Source organism: Ooceraea biroi, chromosome 10, assembly GCF_003672135.1.
Source record: "Ooceraea biroi isolate clonal line C1 chromosome 10, Obir_v5.4, whole genome shotgun sequence".
In the NCBI taxonomy this organism is placed as follows: Eukaryota; Metazoa; Arthropoda; class Insecta; order Hymenoptera; family Formicidae; genus Ooceraea; species Ooceraea biroi.
The window spans coordinates 12,733,434-12,754,892 of record NC_039515.1 but is presented as its reverse complement, the minus strand read 5'-3'; the positions used below and the strand labels follow the sequence as shown (position 1 = coordinate 12,754,892).

Sequence of the window (21,459 nt, the reverse complement as noted above, 5' to 3'; positions counted from 1 at the left end):
AGCAATGAAGGGTGTTATCGAAAATATGGGTGATACCTCGCAAAAAAAATTCGACGCAGACACGTTGCGACGACTGCGGCGAGATGACCAGCGCGGCGAATAGTTATTACAGGATTAATCGAATCCTCTTAGAATGTGTCGGCTTGTGGCCGTATCAGAACTCCAACTACAGGCGTGCCATAATGGCAATTGTTTCTGTACTGCTTGTATCCGGCGTAGTGTTACAGGTATTTCTCAAAATTCTCTTAAATCCGAAATCTCTGTGCTCTCCGTTGAGCCGTTGCTATCCGACACGAAAACGAGAAAATAGGGAAGAACACTGCAGAAGCGAGCACAAACTGAAGAATTACTTCTCGCGATAGAATTCTCGTCACAAAATTCTTCCGACGGATTCGGATCCGACACTGAAAACATTTTTGTATCTATGCGTGTTTCAAATAATGTTTCCGAAGCTGCTCCAAAGTTATTGTATCTCGAAAGAGATCTCGTCGATGTTGACACAAAAGTTAAACTGGCTAGAAAATATCACCACTTTCAGCTTACGACTTTCGTCACAGCAGAATTCAGTGTAGATCTTCTCCTGAAGATCCTCGCGCATTGCACCCCGTGGCTGAGCTACATGTTGAAATATAACGTTCTTTCTTCAAATATAAAAAAGGTGATGCTCGTCATGTCGAATCTGTTCATATTTTGCGGGAAAGCTGGCGAGTAATCATTATTCATACACACAGATGCGAGACCTTATGGAACATGTGCGTTCTGATTGGAACGAGTTGAATACCATGCAAGAAGTTGAAATAATAAAAAAGTACTCGGCCTTTGGAAAACTCATCACGGTAGTTGCCACATGTAAGCGAGACACTAAGCGATCCTTCAGCGAGCTGAATTCGATCGGGAGTTCAAGATTCAGGATTATTTCGATTGTTGTAGCGTTCATCTATCTGTGTATACTCTGCGTTATTGTGGAGCAGATTTCGATGAATCTTTATCTGGACTTCACGACAGCTGCGAACGAGTCCCGTATACGTGAATTTCCCGCGCTGATCGAGTGCTTCATAGATCATCAAAAGTATTTTTACCCGATTCTGTCTTACATGTTCTTGGTCATTGTGTGCGGACAAACTACGATGATAGCTACCGAGACACTTTACATGACATATACGCAACACGCGTGTGGACTGTTCGAAATAGCTAAGTAAAACGTCTTCAGTAGTTCCAGGAATGGATAATTAATTATTATATGTTGATCGAGTCCGCTAACCGTATCGTGAGTTTCAGCTGTCGCATAGAACAAGCATTGCTCATAACTGTAATGCAAGATACAGCATCGTCTCTTGAGAAGCAGTCGATAGTGTGGCAAGGGATTATCGGTGCAGTCAATATGCACAGGAGAGCAATCGAGTTCGTAGCCGTCGATACATTTAATTAGTTTTTATTTAATGTCATTTCTTCTTCAGTTGAAGAAGACAATCTTCAATTGAAGAAGATATCTTTAATTCTTCCAATCCTCCGATAATGCGTATTCAAGTAAAACATTATATTCCGCACAAGGAATCGTACGAATTGCGTGCGTGCAATCAAAAATAGTATACTTATTTACATATATACATTGAGAAAAGTTTTCATTGGATAAACCGATTAAATAGTTTTCCGATTGTCAATTTTGCTTTCCGATTAAATGATGGATATGTATCCGATTACCTTCATCGGATATGTCCGATCATTTTCTTTGTCTTTTATATAATTTAATCGGATATATCCGTTTGTTACTATGAAATTGGATTATCTGATTATATCTAATCGGATATTTTTCTCAGTGTACATGTATAAATAAATACATATTGTTATCTAAGGTTTATCGAAATATCGAAAGCAAATTTTACCTTTGCATACTTCTTGGTATTACCGCTGGGTGTGCTCTCGCTAAGCGTTAATCTCTATCGCGTGAGTAATTATTGATATTGTGACGCTTACTTACGATAAATCGGTGAAATTGAGTAATTAACGTAAGACCTTAGTTAAATATTTTGCATACCTTAGTTAAATATTGCAAACGCAACACCTGCGTACTCTATCGTATTCCTATAGACATCCACTTATCTACTTATGCGAATGCGAACTCATCGCTTGTGTATCACAGCTTGCTCGCCTTCTACCGATCAAAGAATATGAAGAAGCGAACGTTAGCTTTTTCCTCGTCTTTGGTCATTTGTGGTACTTCTTCTTCGTCAACTATTTAGGGCAGAAAGTGATTGATCATAGCGGAAATATTTTTCACAAAACGTGAGTAAAAACGTGCATTAAGGAAGAATAGATGATGCTAGTTATCTGCAATATTGAAGTTTTGATTACGACTCTTTTTGCTAATTATACTTAAACTGTAGATACAATGCACAGTGGTACGTAGCTCCAGTAAAAGTGCAAAAATTACTATGGCTTGTGATGCAGAGAAGCTTGCGACATTGCACAAACGTCGTTGGCGGCTTATTCGTTCCATCTCTAGAAGGATTCGCCTCGGTAAAGTTTCGAAAGCAGCACCATTTGTCAAATATTTTCCAGCAGAAATTTAAATTTTCCAGCAGATACTTTGTGTTTCAGATAACGGGCGCCTCAATTTCATATTTTATGGTAATATATTCCGTACATTAATTGTGTTCAGAAAATAAAATTCATCGTTAGTTGATCATATAGAACTTTATTATATCATGCAAATAATTGTAATATATCTATGGCATGTGATTATAATAATACAAAAACAATTACTATCATTTTATCATTATGTATCATATATAAAAGAGCTAATTATGAAATTATAGCAAAATAAAACTTAATCCATAATTAATAGAAGAATATACACACAACCGACAAATGCAAACGCATTGCAAACGAATATATGCATTAACGACCGATTTATTAATTAACAGTGTCAAGAGAAAATAATTTACACACAATTATTTATGATATAATATTTACCAGATATATGGCACTTCCAATAATTTTAAGAATGTAGTATTTGTTTCTATTTACTTCATACTCAATTCATATTTAATGTAAAGTGTCCAAACTGTCTCAGTATGCACATTGCAAGGAAAGACCGTTTGCACCGTCTCGTGTCTCGAATAAGAATGAAGAAACGTTGAAAATACGTGAAAGCGAATTTGCAACTGCGCTTGCGCCGATCGAACTTGAGAGAGAGAAATATTAGACACATAAAATAATATTATGCTGAGAAAAATATAATCGGTTACACACCACGCGAATGTTATAAAACACATTCTTCTTATTAAATATTTCGATAGGGCTATACAGCTAAGTAAAAAGAAAAAATTGTAATTTTTTGATCAATTGTAATATCGCACAATAGCTGCACATCATTTTTGAATGTGCGGATCTAAAGAAAATGCGAAAATATAATACAAAATGCTGCCGAGTCTCAACAGTACCACAACGAAGGAAGTTCAGCGCAAACGAACAGCAATACTTGCACAGAGATGGCAAAATTGTGCGGCGAATACTTACTACACACTTAATCGGATCCAGTTACTATGTCTCGGCTTGTGGCCATATCAGGCATCTACTTGCAGATATATTTTAATAACACTCGTATCCATTATGCTTGCATCCAGTGTAGTGTTTCAGGTGTGAGAAATCTTCTTCATAACTTATATCTCCGAGTAATTCCCAGCCAAATTTTTACTATATACTATATAAAAATTAATGAAATAATGAATGTTAAAAGTCTAAATCCATAATTACTCTTATTAAAGGCAATTTTTTGTTTGCCTCTTATAATGTTACTACAACAAAATGTTTTAGTAAACCCGGTGATACTTACTTGACGTTTTCGTATTTGTGTCCAGTTGCATAATTTCTTTAACGCTACATTAGTCAAAATATTACCAACTACAATTTAACAATGAGAATAGTTGGAGAAAAATATCACTTTCAGCTTACCGTCTTTATCACAAAAAAATACAGCCTGGAACTTCTTCTTCATGTCCTTGCGTATAGCATTCCATGGCTGATATATGCATTAAAGTATAACCTTCATTGCTTAAATATAAAAAAGATAAGGATATTTGCTATTAAATAGAATATTTTCATCGATATTTGCAAGAAGCTGGTCAATAATTATTTTATTTTTTATGAATATAGGTGGAAGTACTCCTAGAACGAATACAGCATGATTGGAGTATTTTAAACAATGCACGAGAGATCGAGATAATAAAAAAATACTCGGCTATTGGGAAATTTATTACATTACTTGTGATATGTAAGCATGTAACGGTTCGTGAACAATTATGAGAAAATCTGCTAATTTTAGTACAGATTTGAACTGGCTTTGATATTTGCAGTGTTTATCTATGTGTCTACGTTCGTTTTTATTGTAATAGAGCTTGTATCAATTTTTCTGTTGGATATCGCAGCAGATGTAAATGAATCTAATATACGACGGCTTCCGATATTAATGGAATGCTTTGTAGATCAACAGAAATATTTCTTTGTATGTTTGCTTTCGATATTTTTGATTGTTTTGTGTGGTTTCGCCACTGTGGCAGCTACCGAAACATTTTACATGTCATTAATTCAACATGCATGTGGATTGTTTCAAATAGCGAGGTAAGACAAAGTTCACTGTTCAGAAAGTAAGTCAGCCCATTTTAATGATGTTTATAGAAATTACGTAGTTATATTATCAATTTTTCAGCTATCGTATAGAGCAAGCATTGCACAAAGACGTAGTACGAGATATTACATCTCTTGTTGAAAGAAATACGATGATATATCTCAGGATAATCAGTGGAATAAATATGCATAAGAGAGCAATTGAGTTTGTAGTTGTCATTAATTCGATCTAAAAAGTTTTCTTCACTACTTTTTATTAAATTGTTCAAATCCTTCAATACTTTTCGTTTTTAGATAGTATAAAATTATTCATGACAAATCATGTGAATCATTAACGTACATAGTATAGTCATAATAATGTATTTATGTATATATTTAACTTCTTAAACTTTATCCTATAAAAATCCTAAAAATTATTCAAGGTTTCTCGAAATGTCAAAGGCGAGTTACAAATCGACATATTTTGTGTTAGTACCATTAGGTGTGCTTTCAGTAAGCGTTAATCTTTATCGCGTGAGTATGTATTGATGAATACTTATGATATTTATAAGCTTGAATGAGTAACATATCTTGGATATATAACGGATCAGATATTGCGGACATACCATTATTATTCGTACATATCAGATTCTTATAACATCTCTGTAAAAGAATACTAGTCGCTTATATGTCACAGCTTTCACTATTGATAACAATCAAAGATTATCACGAACTGATCATTAGCTTCATGTTCGTTCTTGGTCAGTTTTGGTACATGTTTTTCGTTAACTATATAGGACAGGAAGTGATCGATCACAGCGGCAATGTGTTTCATAGAATGTAAGTAACTTGTATGTTGGGAGAGATAAGGAATGAATCTGCTGGTCAGTAATATTAAAATTTTGTATTACAACTTATTTCTCGTTCTATAAATTGTACAGATACAATGCACATTGGTACGTAGCTCCGTTGAAAACACAGAAGTTACTATTGTATTTGATGCAAAGGAGCATACGACATTGCACAATCGTCATTGGTGGTTTGTTCGTTCCGTCTTTACAAGGTTTTGCTACGGTAAAAAGACAGTTTCTCAAACTAAAAGTAATTTTTTATTACATGTTTAAAATTGATTAAAATAGAATTTTTGTTTTAGCTCGCGAACATATCGATTTCATACTTTATGATAATTCGTTCTATACATTAATTGTGTTTGTAGAATAGAACTCATTCCTTCTGTGTCATGTAAAATTTCACCATACAAATAACTGTAATAAATTTGTTTGTAACACAAATACAATAATATAGAAAATAATAATCTAGAAAATTCTATTGAAAAATTTGTGACTTTCCCGCTGTTTCTTAATACTGTCAATTTTGACTTCTAGATTGGAGCAGCATTTTTTGACACTTTGATTTCAACATTTCAGAAAAATCACTTTTCTTCTCGCATTGATAAAATGGACTGAAACCTTTGCGAAGTTTTGGAAGCAAAGTGGCAAAAAACGTAGTCCTCAATCCAGAAACCAAACTTGATAAAATTATACTTATTATTGCTTAACATACGTAAAGAAATGAATACTCACCTAGTCTGTCACGATTACATCCATGTTGTTAATGATATAATACTTAATATATATTTAAAAGTATACAGTATTTAAAAGTATTCAGAAGTTAACTTTTCTATGTAGCAACCTTTGTAGGTATTTTCATCGAATGTTTTAACACCATTTGAACATCAGGGACGTGTCGTTGGAGAAGCGCTCTGTCTCGCATCTCGATCAGGAATGAAGAGACGTTGAAAATATACAGACGCGACTTTGCAAGTGCGCTTGCGTCGATCGAACATGAAAGAGAGAAATATTAAACGTATATAGTATAGCGTAATAATGTCTTAAGAATAATGATGATCGGTTATACGGCACACTAAAAGTCATAATATTCTTCTTGTGAAACATTAAGATAGGTCTTAGATATTCATTAACTAAATAGAAACAAAAAGCTACAATTTACGCTGTTAACTCTATTGTAACATCACGCGACAGTTGCACATCGTTTTTGACTGTACGAATGTAAAGAAAATGCGAAAATATAATACAAAATGCTACCGAGTTTAAACAATACCGTGAGGAAGGCAGTTCAGCGCAAGCAGACAGCAGTACTTGCACAGAAATGGCAAAATTGTACGGCGAGTACTTACTACACGCTTAATCGGATTCAGTTACTATGTATTGGCTTGTGGCCGTATCAGGCATCTACTTGCAGATATATTTTAATAACATTCTTATCCATCACACTTGTATCCAGTGTAGTAGTACAGGTGTGAGAATTCTCCTTCATAACTTATATCACCAAATAATTCCCATCACATTCTTCCTATGTACAAATTAATGAAATAATCTAAAGTCGTTAAAATGTCGAATTAAAAATGCATAATTATTCTTATTAAAATAACTTCTGGTTTGCTCCTTATAATGTTATCACAAAACAGTTTTTAATAAACTCGATGATACTTATTTGATATTTTCGTATTTATATCTGACTTTTGCATAATTTGTTCAAAGCTACATTAGTCAAACATTACTGTCAACATTAATTTAACAATGAGATTATTTGGAGGAAAATCACTTTCAGCTTAACGTTTTTATCACAACGAAATACAGTTTGGAACTTCTTCTGCAGATACTTACCTATAGCATTCCATGGCTGATATATACATTAAAGTATAACATTCATTGCTTAAATATAAAAAAGATAAGTATATTCGTTATTAAATAGATCAGTTTCGCATATTTTTACAAAAAGTTCAATAATCATTTTATTATTATTGATTAATGTAGGTGGAAGTACTCCTAGAACGAATACAGCACGACTGGAGTATATTAACCAATGCACGAGAGATTGAAATAATAAAAAAATACTCGGCTATTGGGAAATTTATTACATTACTTGTGATATGTAAGAATTCAACGGTTCGTGAACAATTATGAGAAAATCTGCTAATTTTAGTACAGATTTGAACTGGCTTTGATATTTGCAGTGTTTATCCATTTATCTGCGTTCGGTTTCGTTCTAATATACCTTGTATCAACTTTTCTTTCGGATACTGCAGTAGATGTAAATGAATCTAATATACGAAATCTTCCGGGATTAACGGAATACTTTATAGATCAACAGAAGTATTTCTTTCTGATTTTGTTTCACATATCTTTCTTTGTTTGGTGTGGTCTAGCGGTAGTGGCAGCTACCGAATCATTTTATATGTCATTAATTCAACATGCGTGTGGACTGTTTCAAATAGCGAGGTATTAAAACAAAGTTCTCTATTCAAAAATTAAGTCAGTTCATTTTAATGAAGTATACAGGAATTACATAGTTATATTATCAATTTTTCAGCTATCGTATAGAGCAAGCTTTGCACAAAGACTTAGTACGAAATGTTACATCTATTGTCGAAAGAAATACGATAATAAATCGCAAATTAATCAGTGGAATAAATATGCATAAAAGAGCAATCGAGTTTGTAGTTGTCATTAATTCAATCTAAAAAATTTTTCTTCGCTATATAATGCGATTTTTTCACATTTTTATTAAATTGTTGAAATCCTTCAATAATTTTCGGTTTTATATAGTATAAAATACTGCACCAACAATCATGTGAATCATTACTATACAGTTATAATAATTATTATATATTTAAGCATATATTTAGTCTATGAAAATATTTATTCAAGGTTTGTCGAAATGTCAAAGGCAAGTTACAAATGGACATATGTTATGTTAGGACCATTAGGAGTAGTCTCACTAAGCATTAATCTTTATCGCGTGAGTGATATATTAATGTATATTTATATTAATATTAATACTTACGATTCTAAAACAGTTGGATAATTAATGTATCTGAAACAGATATTGCAAAAGGATACTAATCGCTTGTGTGTCATAGCTCTCACTACTGATAACAATCAAAGATTATCGCGAACTGATCTCCAGCTTTGTGTTCGTCCTTGGTCACTCTTGGTACATGTTTTTCGTTAACTATGTAGGGCAGGAAGTGGTCGATCACAGCGGGGATGTGTTTCACAGAATGTGAGTAACGTGTACGTTGGAAGAGATGTTCAATGAATTTGCTGGCCAGTAATTTCAAAATTTTTCATTGCACCTTTCTGGTTCTATGAATTGTATAGATACAACGTACAATGGTACACAGCTCCGTTGAAAGCGCAAAAGTTATTACTGTATCTGATGCAAAGGACCATGCGACATTGCACAATCGTCATTGGTGGCTTGTTCGTTACTTCTTTACAAGGATTTGCCTCGGTAAAAAGACAGTTTTTTTAAACGAAAAATAATTTTTTTTTAATGTTTGAAATTGATTAAAATGAAATTTTTATTTTAGCTTACGAACATGTCGGTTTCATATTTTATGGTAATTTCTTCTGTCCATTGATCTTGTTTGTAGAGTAAAATATATTTCTTCTGTGTCATGCAGAACTTCACCATACAAATAATATATACAAATATTGTAATAAATTTGTTTGCAACTAATAAAATAGTACAGAAAATGAAAAAAAGAAAGAAGCTATAAAATTGTACTTCAAAATGAGACCTTTAATGCTGCTGATTAATACTATCAGACACATTTTTCGTCATTTTAATCTCAACGTTTTGGAACTATTTTGTTTTTTCTCTCTTGATGAAGTCACGAAATATCGGAACGAAATAGGCAAAAATTGTGGTCACAAATCAAACACCATGCTATAATAAGTAATAAGGCAAATAAACATACTTTGCAATTGCACTTGCACTGATCGAAAATGAAGGAGAAAAATCGAATATACAGTATAATAATATCTTGAAAATAATAATAATTGATTTCGTATTATGCAAGTAATAACGCGTTTCTCACAGACATAGGTTTTATATATATAAACATTATTTATATAGACGTTAATCAAATATAAGACAATATTATATAACATGCACTAATTATTCTATCGTAATCTCGTGCGATATCAGCATGTTGTTTCAAATATGCGGAAATATTGCACTGTAACTTTCTAATATGCATTAGAACATGCTGTCGAACTAACACAATAGTTTGTGCAAGGAAGTTTGACATAAACGTACTGCGAGACTTGCACAGAAATGGCAAGTTTGCACGGCAAATACTTATTAAATGATTGATCAAATCCTGTTACCATGTATTAGTTTGTGGCTGTATCAAAAGTCTAGTGTCAGCTATATTTCGATACCGTTTGAAATCATAATGCTTGTGACCTATATTGTATTTCAGTTATGACCATTTATCTTCGTATTATATATTTTTTATATTCTTAATTAATTAATCTTTTTCCAGACATTGAAATTTTTAATGGAAAAATTAACGAGACAGAATAGATCACAGGGCTGATTGCATGATTATTTTTATTTAGAATTGAGATTCATACTTTCTTTATTATAGCAACTTTACAATAACTTTACAATAACGAAATTCTTTAATACAAATTTAATGAATAGTTGAAATGTGATTATATATTTATATATGTTTTGCATAATTATTCATGATAATTTATTTGAAAGCACTCGAGCCACAAAAGATGTTTCCAACATTACAAATAAAAATATCTGGAAAAATTTTAATTACATTATTCGCTTTTAATTTACAACATTTGTAACAACAGAATAACGACGTGGATATTTTTCTACAAGTCTCCTAGTACAGTCCATAGTCTTCCATAGCTGTATTACACAATAAAGTATAACATTTTACGTTTACATGTAAAAACAGATACTAAACACAGTCAACAGCACCCTCAGATGCAAAGTCTCGTGGAACGAGCGCGGTGTGATTGGAATGAATTAAACAATATTCCAAATAACGAGAAATTGAAAGAATAAAAATCTATTCGGCTGTCGGCAGATTCATCACATTAATTTCCGCGTGTAAGCAACATATTTTTCAAGTAGGTTCTACGTTGATTAATTGAATGTTCATGTACACTTGCTTTACTTGTTGCAGTGCTTATCTGCACCAGCGCGTATTTGGTTTTGCTTTGATAGTATGTTTATCAAACTTCGGTTTTACAACCTCCACTGCCACAGTAAATGAATCTCGTCCACAGCAACTCCCGACCATGCTTCCGTAGATCATCAAAAGTGCTTTTATCCGATTTTGTTGCATTTATTTCTGTCCGTTTTGTTTGCGTTAACCACCGCGGCAGCCACCGGGACGATTTATATGACATACACGCGACAGGAGCGTGGATTGTTCCAAATAACTATAGAAGTTAAAATAAAGTTGATTGTTTTATGAAGTGAGTCAGCTAATTTTAATGTTTCCAACAACTTTGTAATTACATTGTCAATTTCAGCAATCGCATGGAAAAAGGGAGATATGGTATAAGATGTTGCATCTGCTGTCGAAAGAAATTCAATAATATCGAAGAAACAAATAATCAATGGAATTAATATGTACGGAAGAGCAATTGACTTCGTAATCATTATTTTTCTACTCAAATCATTCAGTTCTGCAATAAGACATCAAAATCAAATATGAAGTTCGTTTTACCGTTCAAGGTTTATTGAAATGTCGAAAGCAAATTTGAAATGGCCATATACATTCTAAATATCATTGGACACGCCGTCGCTAATCGCTAACCTCTATCGCGTAAGTAATTATTGGTACATATTTACCGATTTACTGATTTAATAATCAAGTGTCTCTAGATGTCATCGAATGCACACAGTACGTGCATTGCCATATGCCTAAATGCAGGTTTGATTCCTTCCAAAAGCGTATTAATCGCTTATGTCATAAGTTTCTCAGCTGTTAACAGCAAAGGAATATGCGGAGATGATCATCAGCGTTATGCCTGTCATCGGCCTTTCGTCGCATATGTTTTTCTACTAGGACAGGAAGTGATCAATCATAGCGATAATGTCTTTCATAGAACACGAGTAATAGATACGTATAGTAGAAAAGAGTGGATCCGTTGGTCGTTAATAGTCACATTTTTAATCAATATTGTTTAATAATTACCTTAATTAAATAGATATAATATACAATATTACATGGTAACTTCAAGAGTAATCTTCCATCGCGAACATCTGTTTTAGATTATTTAACAGAGAATTTCTGCTTCAGCTTACGAGCATATCAGTTTCGTACTTTATGATAATTCGTTCCACCCATTGATTATAAAGCAAAATTCATTAGTCGAGTATGCAGATCCTTATACTGCAGATAATTGTATGTAATGCACATGTAATAACACAGAAGCAATTACCTTACCAAATTATGGCTATTGTTGAATATAACATACATGCAAGAATATATATTATATTATATCATATTATTACATTACCACGTTTCGATTAATCTTTCTTCGCAGACTGCAATTTGTTATTATTACATTTCATCTAATTACGCTCTCATAATGATATTTTAAAAAGATATTGTTCGTTTTGTTATTTCAAAAGAAGTGACCAACGCAATTGTTTCGTGCGCGAATCCATAAGTAAAGTACAAACGACTCGAGGCATAGAAGACAAGTGCAAAGATGTCCGAATCGAAAAAATAAAGATAAGTATTATCCCTGCTGGATCTCTCACGCTGCCACTGAAGTGATATTTTATTCATACGTGCAATTTACTTACTCGCCCTTATTTTCGTTTATTACTTCATAATTGAAAATGATTTGACAAAAAATAATAAATTCTCTCTAGTAAATTCGCGAATAATGACGCTCAAATTGCATCTAATATCACCTGCAATTCTGGCGTATTATAAAAAAAGAAAAGGGAGAAAAATGTCGTAAGAAATAAAAGGCGTTAGTAAAGGCGGAAATCTTTATATGGATGCAGACTGTGAGCGAAACAGTCTGTCAGTTATCAACCGTGAATATGGATTTCGATGGGAGTCAGTACTATAAATTCACTCGAGTATTGTTAACGCACCTTGGTGTATGGCCATACTGTACTAAACGCGCGAATTGCGTTCGTTCCATATTTTTATCCCCCTTTCTCTTTGCTCCTTTCATTTTTCAGGTTTGTTTGTTATGCGACCAACAGAACAAATGCTATAGTTCAAGATTGTCACATGTGTCTGGAATTGGTTACTTATTGTTAATGTATTTGTCGTGTTCTTCGTTATACATATAATTGACATTGCGTGACTAACATGCTACTTTCCGATTTATTCGATAAATCGATAATGGATAAAAAAGAAGCATTTTATTACAGTTATCGTCGTTTGTCACTAAGGAATACAGCGTGGATCTTCTTTTAAATATACTTTCATACGCCTGCACTTGCGTGTATTATGTATTAAAATATTTCGGCATGGTTATTCGAAGCAATGAAGTAAGTTTATGAAAACGATGAACTCAATTGTAGCTGTCAATAGGTGATTGGTAACAGCGATAAAGTATACCTATTCTGAAAAATCAGACAGTTTCTTCGGACATAATTCAGGTATCTACACATTATTACTTTATTTTAGATAAAACACTTTATGGAACAAATACAAAGCGATTGGAATTCCTTGCAGAATGAGGAGGAACTTAGAATTATACACAGACATACTAGAAATGCACGAGATTTTATAACTATTACGATAAGTGAGTGACATAATGAAGTTGCGTAATATTTAATAATTTACTTTAACACTTAAAATTTAACGATACATTTATGAGATTAAGATAATGTATTTAGGAAGAATTTCGAATGTGTTACAGCATGTTTCTATCTGATTATATTATTCGTAACGGTGGTATTTCTTTGGCCTAATATTCTCAACATCGTGATGCCGTTGAATGAATCGCGTCGGTCGCGACAATTTCCGGACGCGATGGAATACTTTATCGATCAAGAAAAGTACATTTATTTGTTAACATTTTACTCGGTCGTGATAGCTTTCGTCACTATCAGCGTTGTACTATCTATAGAAGCATTTAGCGTCTTACACATACATCACATATGCGCGATGTTTCAAATTGTCAGGTAAAATCTTTAAGCAATGATGAAAATATGTAATTTCGATGCAACACGTGATGATGCAATTGTGTGTTTTCAGTTATCGGATTGAATGTATTGTGAAGAAAAACGAGATGAAATCGTTAAACTTAGTCCCAAAACAATCCAACGGCTTTTACAAAAGTATCGTGGAAGTTGTTGATAGTCACCAAAGTGTCATTGAGTCTGTATCGCAATTCATATAACTTTTCCTGAAATAATTAGAAAAATTTTTATAATTATTTATAAAAAATATTTATAAAAGTAATAGAATTATAGACATTATCTGTTATTGTGCTAGTACAGTACACTATACAAATTATTCTCTAATATTTATTTATCAATCATTCCCTAAGCATTCAATTGTAAGTTATATTTTTTATCACTGTTAAAGGATCGTCAGTAATATGAAATCTTCTTTTGATTTCGTCTTTTTGATTTCAATTCCTCTGGGCGTAATATCGCTGAGCATTAATCTATATCGTGTGAGTCCTCAATTAAAATTAATAATTATTAATAATATCGTAACATTGTTTCAAAGCTGTAAATTCTGTAAATTGTAGCTGTGCCTGTACCTTAAGACGCATGATATTGGTCTCATAAGCTTGTCGGGCTTGTTCGTTATCAGTCATTTTATTTACATATTCTTCGGCAATAACAATTGCCAGAAAATAATAGATTATAGCGACGGTGTGTTCAAAACACTGTGAGTGCAACTTAACATGAACACCTGTCTAAACTTTAAAGCACAGCGCATTAATTTTGATAATTAATTAATGCGCTTAATTCATCTTTGATTTTTAATCATAGATGCAGCACTCGATGGTACGCGACTCCAGTATACGTACAAAAGTATCTGCTGCTAATAATGTGCAGAAGTATGAAAACCTCTTCGATTTTGGTCGGTCACATATTCGTGCCCTCGTTACAAGGCTACGCCACGGTAAAACGAGGAAATGTGCAGGAAGTACGAAAGATTAGTATTTTCGTATATAAAAGACACATGTTCTGTTTCAGCTTATCAGTTCGTCTTTATCATATTTTATGGTAATTTATTCTTCTTATGGACGTTCTACGGATGAAACGTGTAGTTACAATCAATTCCTGTGATACAACCGATGCACAACAACAATCGATGCAATTGTGATCGATAAGTACAATATTTTCGTAGAGACAAGTGTGTGTACTATACATGAAAAACTGATATCTTTAAATCTCTATGAATTCTGACTCAATTTTGTATTTACGAATAATAATTTTATATTGAACTGTCTAGTAAGTGATATTACTCTAATTAATTAAGTAAATATTACTCTATTAAAATAAATAAATAAGTTAATAGATAAAATAAATAAGTTGAGAATAATAAAACTTACGTTACTTGATCGTATCGTATCGAAATCACGATCAGCAACGCGGAATTCGGCTTTAAACCTCGCTCAAGAAAAGACACAAAATGTACATCGCGCCGAAGATCGCTTAAAGATGCAATCGGCCGTCACGATCACCTCGATCTGCGAAGAGGGAGTCGTAATGCAAATCATGATTTGAATCCTGGCAGAAGTACACTCTTGGACTCAGACTCTTTCGACATCGTCTTACTACGCGGTACTCTTATCTAATCTGCCAGCGTAATGTTTCTATTCCACGAACAACTCTTAGCTAGAGGCGTTTGCTCGACATCGCCTGCTGGTACGAAGAATGCATCGTTCTTCATCGCCGCGTACAAATCTCTTCGGTTGTGCCGAGGCAGGAAATAGTGCGTACCGCACCGTATTTCACAGCCGTCAGTTAGTATGGCTACTTTAATAGCATGCCGGATTTACACGGATCCCGCGTTTAATTCAGCTGAATTTTGACGTATTTATTAAGCTGAATGTTAAGATTAAGGACGACTTCTCCGATTTCAATGGTCTCGATATATGTACGACATATTTTGTCAAAGATCGTAGCTCTGACTAGCTTGCAAGAAGTTTCAACCGGCATCCCCCATATTGTGTATCAAAAGGGTATTAACAAAACAAGTCCATAAGATCGCTCCTAATCTTAACATGTATCTCAGGTTCGTGTTCTCCGCTCGATACACCTCTTTACGTATGAGTAATTTACGTATATTCTATAGAGGTATATTCTTCCTTTCTAACAATAAACTTGTAAAAGTCGTCGTTAATTGCACTGTTTGATCGATCGTACATGATCGATATTGTTAATAGATTTGTGTCTTCTTTTTTGTGTTATTTGTCTCTAAAGATCTAAAGAAAATGCGAAAATATAATACACAATGCTGTTGAGTCTAAACAGTACCTCAACGAAGGATGTTCAGCGCAAACGGATAGCAAGACTTGCACAGAAATAGCAAGTTTGCACGGCAAATACTTATTAAATAATTGATCAAATCCTGTTACCATGTATTAGTTTGTGGCTGTATCAAAAGTCTAGTGTCAGCTATATTTCGATACAGTTTGAAATCATAATGCTCGTGACCTACATTGTATTGCAGTCACAGTATAAGTATATACTTATACTGTGCCACAGTCGCCAGAACCCTCAGATGCAAAGTCTCGTGGAACGAGCGCGGTGTGATTGGAATGGATTAAACAATGTTCCAAATAACGAGAAATTGAAAGAATAAAAAAATATTCGGCTGTCGGAAGATTCATCACCTTAATTTCCGCGCGTAAGCACCTTATTTTTCAAGTAGGTTCTACGTTGATTAATTGAATGTTCATGTACACTTGCTTCACTTGTTGCAGTGCTTTTTGCACCAGCGCGTATTTGGTTTTGCTTTGATAGTATGTTTATCAAACTTCGGTTTTACAACCTCCACTGCCACAGTAAATGAATCTCGTCCACAGCAACTCCCGACCATACTTCCGTAGATCATCAAAAGTGGTTTTATCCGATTTTGTTACATTTATTTCTGTCCGTTTTGTTTGCGTTAACCACCGCGGCAGCCACCGGGACGATTTATATGACATACACGCGACAGGAGTGTGGATTGTTCCAAATAACTATAGAAGTTAAAATAAAGTTGATTGTTTTATGAAGTGAGTCAGCTAATTTTAATGTTTCCAACAACTTTGTAATTACATTGTCAATTTCAGCAATCGCATGGAAAAAGGGAGATATGGTATAAGATGTTGCATCTGCTGTCGAAAGAAATTCAATAATATCGAAGAAACAAATAATCAATGGAATTAATATGTACGGAAGAGCAATTGACTTCGTAATCATTATTTTTCTACTCAAATCATTCAGTTCTGCAATAAGACATCAAAATCGAATATGAAGTTCGTTTTACCGTTCAAGGTTTATTGAAATGTCGAAAGCAAATTTGGAATGGCCATATGCATTCTTAATACCATTGGACATGCTGTCGCTAATCGCTAACCTCTATCGCGTAAGTAATTATTGGTACATATTTACCGATTTACTGATTTAATAATCAAGTGTCTCTAGAGGTCATCGAATGCACACAGTACATGCATTGCCATATGCCTACATGTAGGTTTGATTCCTTCCAAAAGCGTACTAATCGCTTATGTCATAAGTTTCTCAGCTGTTAACAGCAAAGGAATATGCGGAGATGATCATCAACGTTATGCCTGTCATCGGCCTTTCGTCGCATATGTTTTTCTACTAGGACAGGAAGTGATCAATCATAGCGATAATGTCTTTCATAGAACATGAGTAATAGATACGTATAGTAGAAAAGAGTGGATCCGCTGATCGTTAATAGTAAAATTTTTAATCAATATTGTTTAATAATTACCTTAATTAAATAGATATAATATACAATATTACATGGTAACTTCAAGAGTAATCTTCCATCGTGAACATCTGTTTTAGATTATTTAACAGAGAATTTCTGCTTCAGCTTACGAGCATATCAGTTTCGTACTTTATGATAATTCATTCCACCCATTGATTAGAAAGCAAAATTCATTAGTCGAGTATGCAGATCCTTATAATGCAGATAAATGTATGTAATGCACATGTAATAACACAGAAGCAATTAACTTACCAAATTATGGCTATTGTTGAATATAACATACATGCAAGAATATATATTATATTATATCATATTATTACATTACCACGTTTCGATTAATCTTTCTTCGCAGGATGCAATTTGTTATTATTACATTTCATCTAATTACGCTCTCATAATGATATTTTAAAAAGATATTGTTCGTTTTGTTATTTCAAAAGAAGTGACCAACGCAATTGTTTCGTGCGCGAATCCATAAGTAAAGTACAAACGACTCGAGGAATAGAAGACAAGTGCAAAGATGTCCGAATCGAAAAAATAAAGATAAGTATTATCCCTGCTGGATCTCTCACGCTGCCACTGAAGTGCTATTTTATTCATACGTGCAATTTACTTACTCGCCCTTATTTTCGTTTATTACTTCATAATTGAAAATGATTTGACAAAAAATAATAAATTCTCTCTAGTCAATTCGCGAATAATGACGCTCAAATTGCATCTAATATCACCTGCAATTCTGGCGTATTATAAAAAAAGAAAAGGGAGAACAATGTCATAAGAAATAAAAGGCGTTAGTAAAGGCGGAAATCATTATATGGATATAGACCGTGAGTGAAACAGTCTGTCAGTTATCAACCGCGAATATGGATTTCGATGGGAGTCAGTACTATAAATTCACTCGAGTATTGTTAACGCACTTTGGTCTATGGCCATACTGTACTAAACGCGCGAATTGCGTTCGTTCTATATTTTTATCTCCCTTTCTCTTTGCTGCTTTCATTTCCCAGGTTTGTTTGTTATGCGACCAACAGAACAAATGCTATAGTTCAAGATTGTCACATGTGTCTGGAATTGGTTACTTATTGTTAATGTATTTGTCGTGTTCTTCGTTATACATATAATTGACATTGCGTGACTAACATGCTACTTTCCGATTTATTCGATAAATCGATAATGGATAAAAAAGAAGCATTTTATTACAGTTATCGTCGTTTGTCACTAAGGAATACAGCGTGGATCTTCTTTTAAATATTCTTTCATACGCCTGCACTAGCGTGTATTATATATTAAAATATTTCGGCATGGTTATTCGAAGCAATGAAGTAAGTTTATGAAAATGATGAACTCGATTGTAGCTGTCAATCGGCGATTGGTAACAGCGATAAAGTATACCTATTCTGAAAAATCAGACAGTTTCTTCGGACATAATTCAGGTATCTACACATTATTGCTTCATTTTAGATAAAACACCTTATGGAACAAGTACAAAGCGATTGGAATTCCTTGCAGAATGAGGAGGAACTTAGAATTATACACAGACATACTAGAAATGCACGAGATTTTATAACCATTACGATAAGTGAGTGACATAATGAAGTTACGTAATATTTAATAATTTAATTTAACACTTAAAATTTAACGATACATTTATGAGATTAAGAATGTATTTAGGAAGAATTTCGAATGTGTTACAGCATGTTTCTATCTGATTATATTATTCGTAACGGTGGCATTTCTTTGGCCTAATATTCTCAACATCGTGATGCCGTTGAATGAATCGCGTCGGTCGCGACAATTTCCGGACGCGATGGAATACTTTATCGATCAAGAAAAGTACATTTATTTGTTAACATTTTACTCGGTCGTGATAGCTTTCGTCACTGTCAGTGTTACACTATCCATAGAAGCATTTGGCGTCTTACACATACATCACATATGCGCGATGTTTCAAATTGTCAGGTAAAATCTTTAAGCAATGATGAAAATATGTAATTTCGATGCAACACGTGATGATGCAAGTGTGTGTTTTCAGTTATCGGATTGAATGTATTGTGAAGAAAAACGAGATGAAATCGTTAAACGTAGTCCCAAAACAATCCAACAGCTTTTACAAAAGTATCGTGGAAGTTGTTGATAGTCACCAAAGTGTCATTGAGTCTGTATCGCAATTCATATAACTTTTCCTGAAATAATTAGAAAAATTTTTATAATTATTTATAAAAAATATTTATAAAAGTAATAGAATTATAGACATTATCTGTTATTGTGCTAGTACAGTACACTATACAAATTATTCTCTAATATTTATTTATCAATCATTCCCTAAGCATTCAATTGTAAGTTATATTTTTTATCACTGTTAAAGGATCGTCAGTAATCTGAAATCTTCTTTTGATTTCGTCTTTTTGCTTTCCATTCCTCTGGCCGTAATATCGCTGAGCATTAATCTATATCGTGTGAGTCCTCAATTAAAATTAATAATTATTAATAATATCGTAACATTGTTTCAAAGCTGTAAATTCTGTAAATTGTAGCTGTGCCTGTACCTTAAGACGCATGATATTGGCATCATAAGCTTGTCGGGCTTGTTCGTTATCAGTCATTTTATTTACATATTCTTCAGCAATAACAATTGTCAGAAAATAATAGATTATAGCGACGGTGTATTCAAAACACTGTGAGTGCAACTTAACAGGAACACCTGTCTAAACTTTAAAGCACAGCGCATTAATTTTGATAATTAATTAATGCGCTTAATTCATCTTTGATTTTTAATCATAGATGCAGCACTCGATGGTACGCGACTCCAGTATACGTACAAAAGTATCTGCTGCTAATAATGTGCAGAAGTATGAAAACTTCTTCGATTTTGGTCGGTCACATATTCGTGCCTTCGTTACAAGGCTACGCCACGGTAAAACGAGGAAATGTGCAGGAAGTACGAAAGATTAGTATTTTCGTATATAAAAGACACATGTTCTGTTTCAGCTTATCAGTTCGTCTTTATCATATTTTATGGTAATTTATTCTTCTTTTGGACGTTCTATGGATGAAACGTATAATTACAATCAATTCCTGTGATACAACCGATGTACATCAATAATCGATGAAATTGTGATCGATAAGTAGAATATTTTCGCAAAGACAAGTGTGTGTACTATACATGAAAAACTGATATCTTTAAATCTCTATGAATTCTGACTCAATTTTGTATTTACGAATAATAATTTTATATTGTCTATTAACTGATATTACTCTAATTAATTAAGTAAATATTACTCTATTAAAATAAATAAATAAGTTAATAATTAAAATAAATAAGTTGAGAATAATACAACTTACGTTACTTGATCGTATCGTATCAAAATCACGTTTAGCAGCGCGGAAGTCGGCTTTAAACCTCTCTCAAGAAAAGACACAAAATGTACATCTCAACACTGGATGCTGATTGTATTGCGCCGAAGATCGCTTAAAGATGCAATGGGCCGTCCCGATCGCTTCGATCTGCAAAGAGGAAGTCGTAATGCAAATCATGATTTGAATCCTGGCAGAAGTACACTCTTGGACTCAGACTCCTTCGACATCATCTTACTACGCGGTACTCTTATCTAAACTGCCAGCGTAATGTCTCTATTCCACGAACCACTCTTAGCTGGAGGCGTTTGCTCGGCATCGCCTGCAGGTACGAAGAACGCATGTTCTTCATCGCCGCGCACAAATCTCCTCGGGTGTGCCGAGGCAGGAATTAGTGCGTACCGCACCGGTATTTCACAGCTGTCAGTTAGTATAGCTACTTTATTTAATAGCATGCCGGATTTACACGGATCCCGCGTTTAATTCAGCTGAATTCTGACGTATTTATTAATTAAGCTAAATAAAATTAAGGATGATTTCACCGATTTCAATGGTCTCGATAAATGCACGATGTATATTTTCAAGGATCGTAGCTCTGACTAGCTTGTAACAAGTTTCAACGACATCCCCCATATTGTTTATCAAATGGTTATTAACAAAACAAGTCCATAAGATCGCTCCTAATCTTAACATGTATCTCAAGTTCGTGCTCTCCG

General features: G+C 33.7%; 7 protein-coding genes and 5 long non-coding RNA genes across 33 annotated transcripts in view; 6 read left to right on the top strand and 6 right to left on the bottom strand.

Moving 5' to 3' along the window:
- LOC105285750 overlaps positions 1-2,524 on the bottom strand; it is a 249,063-nt gene extending 246,539 nt beyond the window's left edge. Inside the window, exons 1-2 of the long non-coding RNA XR_003407117.1 lie at positions 2,432-2,524; positions 2,036-2,232 (exon numbers count right to left, since the gene is read on the bottom strand). This is a non-coding gene — a long non-coding RNA (uncharacterized LOC105285750). The remainder of the gene's footprint in view (positions 1-2,035; positions 2,233-2,431) is intronic.
- LOC105286029 (mannosyl-oligosaccharide alpha-1,2-mannosidase IA) overlaps positions 1-21,459 on the top strand; it is a 738,960-nt gene that overhangs the window by 669,796 nt on the left and 47,705 nt on the right. The gene's annotated exons all lie outside the window — the stretch shown is intronic.
- LOC105287134 lies at positions 58-2,760 on the top strand. Of its 3 annotated transcripts, XM_026972968.1 has the most exons (9): positions 58-227; positions 539-658; positions 732-849; positions 931-1,195; positions 1,279-1,401; positions 1,854-1,944; positions 2,141-2,283; positions 2,385-2,517; positions 2,599-2,760. In XM_026972968.1, the coding sequence occupies exons 1-9, from the start codon at positions 84-86 to the stop codon at positions 2,647-2,649; spliced, it is 1,188 nt and encodes a 395-aa protein (XP_026828769.1). In that variant the 5' UTR covers positions 58-83; the 3' UTR covers positions 2,650-2,760. The 3 variants fall into 3 exon arrangements, with proteins under 3 accessions (XP_026828769.1, XP_026828767.1, XP_026828768.1); XM_026972966.1 differs by having other exon boundaries at positions 2,385-2,760; XM_026972967.1 differs by lacking the exon at positions 1,854-1,944 and having other exon boundaries at positions 2,089-2,283; positions 2,385-2,760.
- On the bottom strand, positions 2,677-3,611 carry LOC113562731. The gene is made up of 2 exons (XR_003407140.1): positions 3,520-3,611; positions 2,677-3,184 (listed from the first exon to the last, which is right to left on the bottom strand). It is a non-coding gene; the product is annotated as an uncharacterized LOC113562731 (long non-coding RNA).
- On the top strand, positions 3,401-6,684 carry LOC105287477. 8 transcript variants are annotated; one of them, XM_026972934.1, is made up of 9 exons: positions 3,401-3,639; positions 3,950-4,069; positions 4,156-4,273; positions 4,356-4,620; positions 4,709-4,831; positions 5,049-5,139; positions 5,303-5,445; positions 5,547-5,679; positions 6,306-6,684. In XM_026972934.1, exons 1-9 carry the CDS (start codon positions 3,421-3,423, stop codon positions 6,402-6,404), a joined length of 1,311 nt encoding a protein of 436 aa, XP_026828735.1. In that variant the 5' UTR covers positions 3,401-3,420; the 3' UTR covers positions 6,405-6,684. The 8 variants fall into 8 exon arrangements, with proteins under 8 accessions (XP_026828735.1, XP_026828734.1, XP_026828738.1 ...); XM_026972933.1 differs by having other exon boundaries at positions 5,547-5,706; XM_026972937.1 differs by lacking the exon at positions 6,306-6,684 and adding an exon at positions 6,033-6,258.
- On the bottom strand, positions 5,495-6,878 carry LOC105287478. The gene is made up of 3 exons (XR_895463.2): positions 6,803-6,878; positions 6,189-6,433; positions 5,495-5,674 (listed from the first exon to the last, which is right to left on the bottom strand). It is a non-coding gene; the product is annotated as an uncharacterized LOC105287478 (long non-coding RNA).
- Positions 6,457-9,155, top strand: LOC105287226. 5 transcript variants are annotated; one of them, XM_026972973.1, is made up of 9 exons: positions 6,457-6,922; positions 7,285-7,356; positions 7,443-7,560; positions 7,643-7,907; positions 7,999-8,121; positions 8,337-8,427; positions 8,549-8,691; positions 8,790-8,922; positions 9,002-9,155. In XM_026972973.1, the coding sequence occupies exons 1-9, from the start codon at positions 6,704-6,706 to the stop codon at positions 9,050-9,052; spliced, it is 1,215 nt and encodes a 404-aa protein (XP_026828774.1). In that variant the 5' UTR covers positions 6,457-6,703; the 3' UTR covers positions 9,053-9,155. The 5 variants fall into 5 exon arrangements, 4 of the variants coding, with proteins under 4 accessions (XP_026828774.1, XP_026828773.1, XP_026828775.1 ...); XM_026972972.1 differs by having other exon boundaries at positions 7,237-7,356; XM_026972974.1 differs by lacking the exon at positions 7,999-8,121 and having other exon boundaries at positions 7,237-7,356.
- On the bottom strand, positions 9,030-9,858 carry LOC105287225. Its single transcript, XR_003407139.1, has 2 exons — positions 9,212-9,858; positions 9,030-9,096 (listed from the first exon to the last, which is right to left on the bottom strand). It is a non-coding gene; the product is annotated as an uncharacterized LOC105287225 (long non-coding RNA).
- Positions 9,865-14,892, top strand: LOC105282124. 3 transcript variants are annotated; one of them, XM_026972965.1, is made up of 9 exons: positions 9,865-10,568; positions 10,977-12,651; positions 12,847-12,966; positions 13,106-13,223; positions 13,341-13,605; positions 13,679-13,801; positions 14,012-14,102; positions 14,181-14,323; positions 14,428-14,892. In XM_026972965.1, the coding sequence occupies exons 2-9, from the start codon at positions 12,463-12,465 to the stop codon at positions 14,666-14,668; spliced, it is 1,290 nt and encodes a 429-aa protein (XP_026828766.1). In that variant the 5' UTR covers positions 9,865-10,568; positions 10,977-12,462; the 3' UTR covers positions 14,669-14,892. The 3 variants fall into 3 exon arrangements, with proteins under 3 accessions (XP_026828766.1, XP_011342165.1, XP_011342166.1); XM_011343863.3 differs by lacking the exon at positions 9,865-10,568 and having other exon boundaries at positions 12,437-12,651; positions 14,428-14,560; positions 14,635-14,892; XM_011343864.3 differs by lacking the exon at positions 9,865-10,568 and having other exon boundaries at positions 12,561-12,734.
- Positions 10,043-11,054, bottom strand: LOC113561400. The gene is made up of 2 exons (XR_003407134.1): positions 10,963-11,054; positions 10,043-10,883 (listed from the first exon to the last, which is right to left on the bottom strand). It is a non-coding gene; the product is annotated as an uncharacterized LOC113561400 (long non-coding RNA).
- Positions 14,600-17,136, bottom strand: LOC105282123. Of its 3 annotated transcripts, none has more exons than XR_003407098.1 (3): positions 17,044-17,136; positions 14,994-16,766; positions 14,600-14,689 (listed from the first exon to the last, which is right to left on the bottom strand). XR_003407098.1 is itself a non-coding variant. In XM_026973052.1 (3 exons), the coding sequence occupies exons 1-3, from the start codon at positions 16,987-16,989 to the stop codon at positions 16,419-16,421; spliced, it is 390 nt and encodes a 129-aa protein (XP_026828853.1). In that variant the 5' UTR covers positions 16,990-17,053; the 3' UTR covers positions 15,728-16,418. The 3 variants fall into 3 exon arrangements, 1 of the variants encoding a protein (XP_026828853.1); XR_002193502.2 differs by having other exon boundaries at positions 14,994-16,877; positions 17,044-17,133; XM_026973052.1 differs by lacking the exon at positions 14,600-14,689 and having other exon boundaries at positions 15,728-16,628; positions 16,708-16,877; positions 16,980-17,053.
- LOC105282125 lies at positions 18,239-20,631 on the top strand. 3 transcript variants are annotated; one of them, XM_011343866.3, is made up of 9 exons: positions 18,239-18,396; positions 18,592-18,711; positions 18,851-18,968; positions 19,084-19,348; positions 19,422-19,544; positions 19,755-19,845; positions 19,924-20,066; positions 20,171-20,303; positions 20,378-20,630. In XM_011343866.3, the coding sequence occupies exons 1-9, from the start codon at positions 18,253-18,255 to the stop codon at positions 20,468-20,470; spliced, it is 1,230 nt and encodes a 409-aa protein (XP_011342168.2). In that variant the 5' UTR covers positions 18,239-18,252; the 3' UTR covers positions 20,471-20,630. The 3 variants fall into 3 exon arrangements, with proteins under 3 accessions (XP_011342168.2, XP_019888129.2, XP_019888130.2); XM_020032570.2 differs by having other exon boundaries at positions 20,171-20,630; XM_020032571.2 differs by having other exon boundaries at positions 18,306-18,479; positions 20,171-20,631.